At 38.8% G+C, this 9,773-nt stretch overlaps 1 protein-coding gene across 1 annotated transcript; it reads left to right on the top strand.

The window, feature by feature from the left end:
• On the top strand, positions 7,383-7,796 carry LOC109128892 (RNA-directed DNA polymerase homolog; the record flags this gene model as incomplete). Its single annotated transcript, XM_019236077.1, has 1 exon — positions 7,383-7,796. A coding segment is annotated over one exon (414 nt), but the record flags the coding sequence as incomplete, so codon positions are not given.

The raw sequence follows: 9,773 nt of genomic DNA, 5'->3' as shown, positions 1-9,773 counted from the left end.
CTGTGTGATATTAAAAAGAAATGAGACATAACCTTTATCATTATAAATTAACGTTCACATATTTCACGGGTGAAATGTATTTTTACACGAATACATTGATTTTGGAATTTCATTAATTTTTTCATAATGGTTTTTTTAGTAATAATCCATCATTTATAGAAAATATTAACATACCGACTAACTCAACATATTTAAATAGCCTAATCAATAATATTAAATTAATAAATTAGATTATCTTCAAAAATTTAAGTTTAGAATCCGATTTTATTACTAACATATAATAAAATTAAATAATAAAATTACCGAATAATTTATTATATGTTGTTATGGTTACATAAGAAACATGCAAGATTGTTATGATTACACGATAAAAAATAAGAAGTTATGAATTTGATTTTTAAACCAGACAAAAGACATTGCAATAAATAATAACATGTTATCAATACTTTCTCTACCATAAAACTTCTTACACATTTAAAATTTTAACCGGTGAAACGTATTTTTTACATGAAAGAAACGCAGTTAAAAAAAACTTTAGTTACATAATAATATTATGTTTGACACAAACATATATTAGTTTTAGGATAATAATTTTACTTATAATAATTTTGTTAATCGATTTATCCCACAAGTAGTGCGGGTTGTTACCTAGTTCATTCTTTTAAAAGTAAAGAAATTCTTCCAATTTTTTATTTAACAAAAGATTTTTGGAATGGTGAATCTAATTTACAACTTTTAGTTAATTTTAAATATAAAAATTTAATGAAAATATCTTGAGTTTTTTTCAAGAGTTAATGGATTATATAGTGAGTTTTTGAATTTGACTTTTCAATATGGTAATAAAGATGACTTCTATTTAAAAACAGTTTATATGGGTTATTAGGTATTAATATAATCAAGTGCAGACACAACAATTGCGATTTTTCATAGTACCTATTCGTAAAAATTTTGTTTTTATTTGTTTTTTTGAAACAAAAAATTGAAACGGTTGTATCTGTTCATTGTAGAATTATGTCTTTTCACTATATTTTATTCATATTTTTCATCACAATTTTTTGTTCTGATAGGTGTGTCTAATTAAATAGTCATGTCTATTGAACTTTCTATATATTTGTCTCTTCATCAATAACTAACAAATCATTGTTCGTTGAAACAAATTTTTCGTTTTATATTGAGTCTAAATAATTTGGATATTAATATCTAATATTCAACGTCATTCAATAATCTAAATAAAATTTTAGAAATGATTATAGCAATATAGAAATTTAATAAAACTTAATATAGAATTTACAGTTGCGTATTGTAACTTTTGTTAAAAACTATTTTCATTTATTTTATTCTGTTTTCAAAATTTGTGTATTTTAATTTTAATTTTTCGTTGATACAGTTTCATCACTATTAAATATATTTTTAATTATAATTATTTAATAAAAAATTTACTCATTACAACCATCAGTTTAATATTCTTAGTTAGAATCACTTTGTCATGAATTTTTAATTGTAGCTTTTTACCATAATTCTTCATAAAATATCTTATATATTTATCATACTTTAAATAATATTTTTTTGTAAAGTTACGTCTATTCTACGTAATATTTTTGTTATAAGTTTTAATTTTGATGGTTGTGTTTTTAGTAACAGTTTATGTTTGATGTTTATGTATTCAAACTATTCTATTACATTCAAATGATTTTATAATATAATTTTTAAATTTATTTACTTTTTTCTAAAATATTTCCACCACGACATCGCGAGGTCTGAGTCGGTGAGTCCTAGTAATAAATAGTTTCATTTTCATTCACTTTTTGAAAAGATTAAATATTAAGTTTTTTTAAAATTGTAGTTACTATATATATATGTATCTACTAAAAATATCTACTATATATCTATCTATTAAAACTAGAAAACCATCACATTGGTTTTTTATTTTTAGTGTATATTTATATATATATATATATATATATATATATATATATATATATATATATATTCATATTATACTGTTATATATTTTATTAATTAAATTGAGGTCAAATGATATTATTTATATATAATTCGATTAATACTTAAACAGAGAAAAATCGAATTATGAGACATTTATTGGAATATAAGCTTTCAATTAGACCAATCAATATAGTGGGAAACGCCGGTACAAATAAAAGCAAAATTTTTGTTGAATCACTATAGTCATTGTTAGTTCTTTTTCTTTCTCCCTAGAAAACATTATTGCTATTTTTAACCGCTAAATTTTGTTCTAATCATTTCGTATCACTAAAATCGAATCAAACTATTGCATATACGAATAGCGAGCACATATATGATATATCAGTGGCAGAATTAAACCAAAACTACTTTTTACATATATTGATAATGTTAAGATTCAAGTGGTGACTAAGAACGATTGACGTAAGAAAAGAGATAAGAAAATGGAAGATGGAAGCTGATGGTGGTTTTCTGTCGGCCAATATTTGGGTTTATCTTTAACCCATTTCTCTACGTGTCCCATCTTTTGTTTTTATCTTAAGTGACGTGTCCTCGTTATAACTTACATTAACACTATATTACGTTTTGATTCTTTCGCATTTTTAATCAAACAATAGACTTTGTTTTTGATACGAATCAAACAACTTTTCATTTTTTTTCCTTCTCTTTTGAGTTTGATGATGCACGCAACTGCGAAAAACGAGCAATGGTTAAACTAATAAGCCCCGATCTGTTCATATTCTAGCTAGCATGGTTGCACCAGTATTTTGATTGAATCAAACTAAATGGAGAACTGGACCACAACCAAAACAGTTGATTTAATGAACAAAGCATGTTAGCTTAAAAATAATACTTAAGTTTGTGTGGTCCTGTAATATATACAAACATTCAAGTCTCTGTCATAAACACGGGTATTTGTCTTAATAAGCAACTTTGGAATAATATATCAAACAATCATCATCTATGGAAATAAAATATCTATATTAACAGTTTCAATGATTGAATTAAAGGTTTTTTGCAACAAAAATACCTTCAAAAATCGCTATTTTATACAAGTTTACCTTTTATCATTAAATATATATCAATTGCACGAAGTAAAAAAATAATATATAATTTAATATATCTTTTTTTGGTAATTAATATAGCAAATCAAACTCTGACAATAAATATTAGAAAAATACTTAGGTTCACTCTTAGGATGAACCTTGTTGTTCACTTCTTTTTTATCAACTAATGAGAATCTCTTATACATTATCTTGTTTAAAAAACTAAATCAAAAGTAATACATATTAAAGAAACAAATTATGTATAATTTTTTTAAGGAAAGTTATATATTGGCTTGGTTTAGATTTTACAATTAGAACTAGGTTTTATCCTGTGGTACACCACAAGTCTATTATTTTGTTGATATATATATATATATATTGTTAACGGTTGTAGGTAGAGTTTTGTACAAACTCTTGATTCGCAAGTTGAGAATATACATTTTACAATTTGTTAGTGTACATTTAAAGCTAATAAGATCTTACCAAATATGTAATCGTTTATTAAATGCAATTTATATATTTTCTAAGATGTATTCATCTTTAATTAGTTGCTACATTATAGGGATGTATTAAGAGGATGTGATTACATAAATTGGGTTATCAATTCTTTTTGTCAAATTCGGTACTGAAAATTCGACATGCAAATAAGATATTTCCTAAGATACAATGGGCATTAATTGGCATTAATTAGATGTAAATAAGTATGTTATGAATTAAAAACCGGCCCAAAATATTTGGCAATTGTAACACCCGCGAACCGAAATCCCGGTTTAGAGATTGCATCGGTCGATGCAGGTTGTGCATCGGTCGATGCAAGGTTGAGTTTATGTGTTTTGACTTAAGTTAAACGCTGCGTTTTGGGTAAGAAAAACCCTTAAACTCGAGTTTTGTCTCATTAGGCGTGTTTAGCCGCTTTTGAGAGAAACGAAAGAGGAAAAGAAGAGTTTTTGGTGTTCTTGAGTGTTCTTGGTGATTTCTTGGAGTTGGAAGCTGTTCTTGTAGAGATCTGTAGCTGGGATCGTTGTAGGAGCGTCCTAGGGTCGTTTTCTTCCTGTGTTTAGGTCGTTTTCTTCTGTGGCAAAGGTAAGTGCAAGACCATGGCTTATCTAAGCTAGAGAACTCTCTAATTTGCTTGCTATGTGTTATTAGACTTGTTAGATCATTATTTTGGACGTTAGGAAGCTTTCTTGTGGCTTGGGATCGAGTTTTGTGGTTGTAGGAACGAAGTTCCGGCGAGAAGCTTCAGAGAAAACACGATGCTCGACATTGCATCGGTCGATGCATATCTTGCGTTGGTCGATGCAAGTGCGAGGACGTCGCTTAAAACCCTAGGGTTTTTGTGTTATGTCGAGCATGCGTCGGTCGATGCAGAGCGAGTGTCGGTCGATGAAAGTGCATCGAGCATCGATCGATGCAACCCTGTGTCGGTTGATGCATCCCCATGTGGTGTCGGTCGATGCATGTTGGTGTCGGTCAATGCAGAGTCTTTGTTTGTTTTTTGTTGTGTGTTGATTGTTGTTTGATGGTTAGAGATGTCTCTATTGCTTGTGTGTATAGCCCAGTAGATGGGAGGATTGCCTTACTGAGTGTTTTTAAAATACTCATGCATTGCAATATGTGTTTGTGGTGCAGGTAAAGGCAAAGTGTGATCGTGGAATCAAGGCAATGAAGAGGAAGATGTTCTAGGGACTCGATTGGATGTTGTCTGGCATTGCTAGGTTGCTAGAGTTGGGTCAATAGAAATATTGCTAGGTTACTGGTTCCATGTTTTCTAATGATTTGGATATTGATTTGTGGTTATATTTTATTATTGGAATATTATTGGTTATTAATATTGGTTATTTCCACTGTTTGATTGTGGTTGTGGTTAGGTGGCTAGTGGGTATGGGATCACTAGTTGTAGTTTATTATTATTATTATTATTATTATTTATTATATTTATTATTTATTATTTTAAAAAAAACGGGTCGGGTCGTTTCAGTTTGGTATCAGAGCCCTTACGATTCTGGGTTTGGGTTCACTAGGTTTCTGTTGTGATGTTTGGATTGCATGTCTTGATTGATTATGTGAGTTAGTCAATTTTGTGTGGCATGGAGTCCTAGAACATCCTCTTCGAGCCTACAGTGTGATTCCACGGTGAGTATCTGTTTTTGTGTGATGTATAATTGTGTGCTTAGCCTTCTGTTCATGGTAGTGCAGATGGGTAGAGAGGATGTTGTTGCTGGTCTTGATCGTGGTCGTGGATGCGGACGTGGTCGTCGACGCCGACATGGTCGTGGTAGGGGCAGAGTCCCAGTGGTTAGTGAGACCGAGGACCAGAGTGTGACAGCTGAGGGTGTTGGCGAGTCGCAGGATGTCCAGGGGGATTCTTTGAGTGTGGTCGGAGGAGGCAGTGTTGATGCTCCAGTGGCCGGTGATGCTAGGGTTCCGGGTGTGGGAATCCCAGCGGTTGGAGTCTCTGTTGTTGATCTTGCGGGCTTGTTAGCACAGTTGTTAGAGTGGTTCCCGGTGGTGGCACCGGCTCAGGCTCAGGTGGCGCCACCAGTAGTGGCGGAGGAGCGGCAGCCAGTGGCTGCGGATGTGGGGGTCCATTCTCGTTATATCAGCATGCTGACAGAGATGGGTTGTATTCGTACCGAGCGGTTTTCGAGTGGTACAGATCCTACCGCTGTGGAGGCGTGGAGGACGAGTGTGGAACGTAACTTCCATACTCTGAGATGTCCTGAGGAGTTTTTGGTGGACATTGGGGTCCACCATTTGACTGGTGATGCTCAGTTGTGGTGGAGTTCTGTGGCAGCCAGGAGAATGCGGAGGGAGATGTCTTGGGCTGACTTCATCTTGGAGTTCAACTGCAAGTATTTCCCTAGAGAGGCACTGGATAGGTTGGAGGTCCAGTTCCTTCAGCTAGCTCAAAGAACTCGGTCAGTGCGGGAGCTTGCCTTGGAGTTCAGTCGGCTTCTGAGGTATGGGGGTCGGGATATGGAGTCTGAGGAGGCTCAGATCAGGAGGTTTTTGAGGGACCTACGTGATGACTTGAGGGTTCACTGTAGAGGGCGGAGTTATGCTACGCGTGCAGAGCTGGTTGAGACTGCAGCAGGGATTGAGGAGGATATCCGTGCACAGTCAGTGGCGGCTAGCCCAGCAGTCCAGCCTAGCAAGGCTCAGCATCAGTGAGGTTCTAGCAAAGGCGGCAAGCCTGCGCAGGGAACCAAGAGGAGATGGGAGGCTACGTAGAGGCCGGGTGGTCCGAGTTGCTTTGGGTGTGGGGACAAGGATCACAAGGTTGCTAGCTGTCCCAAGAGGAGTGCTCCGACGGCAGCAGATCGTGTGTGCTATTATTGCAGGGAGCCAGGGCACATCAGGCCTTATTGCCTAGAGTTGCAGCCGGTAGCAGTGGCAGCGTTGAAGCAGGTGCAGGTGGGAGGGCAGCAGGTGGCACGGATTGAGCAGGCGCCACGGGTTTACATGACTATAGAGATTGGTGGAACCAGTGCCGGAGCGATCACAGGTATAATTTCTGGTACTTTGTCTTTGTGAATTCTTAGTAAGTTCAGATTTTATGTTGTCCTGTGATAAAGTGTTAGGTTCTCAACACATGAGGTTTGTGTAGGGACCTTGTTGGTGGGAGGGTTTAAGTCCCATGTTATGTTTGACTCTGGAGCTACTCATAGCTTCATTACCTCGGAGTGTGCAGAGAGTGCGGGTATCATGGGATATCCCAGAGAGCATGCAGGAGTTGTTAGAGTTGTTGGAGGCAAGTTTCTGAGGGTCATTGGTAGAGCGAGGGGTATCGATATTCAGATCGCGGGAGAGTCTTGGCCAGCGGATTTGCTTATCATCCCTGTGGAGCTGTGTGACGTTATCTTTGGGATGGACTGGTTGCATCGTCATATGGTTCATCTGGATTGTCATCGGGGTAGAGTGGAGTTTGAGCGCTCAGGAGGGAAGTTGATTTTTCAGGGGATTAGACCGACTTCAAGGAGTCTCATGATCTCGGCCATTCAGGCTGTGAAGATGATCGAGAAGGGCCGTGAGGCTTATTTGGTTACTATATCTCTGCCAGAGTCAGTGGGGAAGTCTTCGATTAGCGGTATTCCGGTTATAGAGGAGTTTGAGGATGTGTTCCAGTCATTGCAGGGGTTACCACCATCTCGGTCTGATCCTTTGATGATTAAACTGGAACCAGGGACGATGTCGTTATCCAAGGCTCCTTACAGAATGGCTCCATCAGAGATGGCAGAGCTGAAGAAGCAGCTAGAAGATTTGTTGAGTAAGGGATTCATCCGTCCTAGTGTATCACTGTGGGGAGCACCGGTGTTGTTTGTCAAGAAGAAGGATGGGAGTTTTCGATTGTGTATTGATTACAAGGGTTTGAACCGAGTCACTATGAAGAACAAGTACCCTCTTCCGAGGATCGATGAGTTGTTGGATCAGTTGAGGAGTGCTACTTGGTTCTCCAAGGTAGATCTGGCGTCGGGTTATCATCAGATTCCAATAGATGAGGCAGATGTGAGGAAGACTGCATTCAGGACGAGGTATGGGCATTATGAGTTTGTGGTGATGCCTCTCGGGTTGACTAACGCACCAGCAGCGTTTATGAGATTGGTGAACAGTGTGTTTCAAGAGTTTCTGGATGTATCTGTCATCATTTTCATCGACGATATCTTGGTTTATTCTAAGAGTCCTCAGGAGCATATAGTGCATTTGAGGGCAGTTCTGGAGAACCTGCGGGAGCAGAAGTTGTTTGCTAAGTTGAGCAAGTGCAGTTTTTGGCAGCGTGAGATGGGTTTTCTGTGTCATATTGTGTCTGCAGATGGGGTTTCTATAGATCCGGAGAAGATACAGGCTATCAGGGATTGGCCTAGACCGCAGAATGCCACAGAGATCAGGAGTTTTCTTGGATTGGCAGGTTATTACAGGAGATTTGTGCAGGGGTTTGCGAGCAGAGCACGTCCTATGACTAAGTTGACAGGGAAGGATGTTCTTTTTGTTTGGTCACAGGAGTGTGAGGAAGGCTTTGCAAGCCTGAAGGAGATGTTGACTACTGTGCCAGTGTTGGCTATGCCTGAGCAGGGAGAACCCTATGTGGTTTATACAGATGCATCTAGAGTTGGTTTGGGATGTGTGTTGATGCAGCATGGGAAGGTGATTGCCTACGCTTCGCGGCAGTTGCGGAAGCATGAGGGCAAATATCCTACACATGACTTGGAGATGGGTGCTGTAGTTTTTGCCCTGAAGATTTGGAGATCTTATCTTTATGGTGCAAAGGTGCACGTGTTTACAGATCATAATAGCCTGAAGTATATATTCACTCAGCCCAAGCTGAACTTGAGGCAGAGGCGGTGGATGGAGCTTGTGGCGGATTATGATTCTGAGATAGCCTATCACCCTGGTAAGGCTAACTCGGTTGCAGATGCTCTGAGTCGGAAGAGGGTAGCTTCGGATCAGGAGCAGGAGATGGAGTCTCTGGTAGGAGAGATCGGTGCGTTGAGTTTGTGTGTTGTGTCTCAGGAACCGTTGGGTTTGGAGGTGATTGATAGAGCAGATCTTCTGAGCAGGGTGCAGTTGGCTCAAGAGAAGGATTTGGGGCTGGTGAATGCCTCAAAGGATGTGGATTCAGAGTATCAGGTCACAGATAATGGTACTATCTTGGTGCACGGTCGAGTTTGTGTGCCCAAGGATGAGGAGTTGAGGCAGGAGATCCTGAGAGAGGCTCATGGGAGCAAGTTTTCTATTCATCCAGGAGCGACTAAGATATACCGTGATCTCAAGAGGTACTATCATTGGGTCGGGATGAAGAAGGATGTGGCTAGTTGGGTCGCGAGGTGCTATGTGTGCCAGCTGGTGAAGACAGAGCATCAGGTTCCAGGAGGGTTATTGTGGACCGGTTGACTAAGTCGACACATTTTCTGGCCATTAAGAAGACTGATGGAGCAGCGGTCTTGGTTAAGAAGTATGTGAAGGAGATAGTCAGGTTGCATGGGGTGCCAGTGAGCATTGTGAGCATTGTTCCAAGTTCACTTCGGTGTTCTGGAGAGCGTTTCATGCAGAGATGGGCACTAAGGTGCATATGAGTACAACTTATCATCCCCAGACAGATGGACAGTCAGAGAGGACGATCCAGACGCTGGAGGATTTGCTGAGGATGTGTGTGTTGGATTGGGGTGGCCATTGGGCAGATCACTTGAGCTTGGTAGATTTTGCTTACAACTACAATTATCAGGCAAGTATTAAGATGGCTCCTTATGAGGCTTTATATGGGAGGCCATGTCGTACACCGTTATGCTGGACTCAGGTGGGGGAGAGGAACATTTACGGGGCAGATTTTGTTCAGGAGACCTCAAAGAAGATTCGGGTTCTCAAGCTGAACATGAAGGAGGCTTAGGATCAGCAGAGGAGTTATGCCGATAGGAGGAGGAGAGATCTTGAGTTTCAGGTAGGAGACAGAGTGTATCTCAAGATGGTCATGTTGCGGGGTCCAAACAGGTCATTGACTGAGACTAAGTTGAGTCCGAGGTACATGGGTCCGTTCAGAGTGATTGAGCGTGTTGGACCAATGGCTTATAGACTGGAGTTACCTGAGGTTATGCGTGTCTTCCATAAGGTTTTTCATGTTTCTATGTTGAGGAAGTGTCTCTGTGAGGATGATCAGCTGTTAGCTAAGATTCCTGAGGATCTTCAGCCTAACATGACTTTGGAGGCGAGACCAGTGAGGGTTCTCGAGAGGAGGATCAAGGAACTTCG

Source organism: Camelina sativa, chromosome 14 (assembly GCF_000633955.1).
Source record: "Camelina sativa cultivar DH55 chromosome 14, Cs, whole genome shotgun sequence".
Taxonomy (NCBI): domain Eukaryota; kingdom Viridiplantae; phylum Streptophyta; class Magnoliopsida; order Brassicales; family Brassicaceae; genus Camelina; species Camelina sativa.
This window is presented reverse-complemented; position numbering and strand designations above follow the sequence as displayed.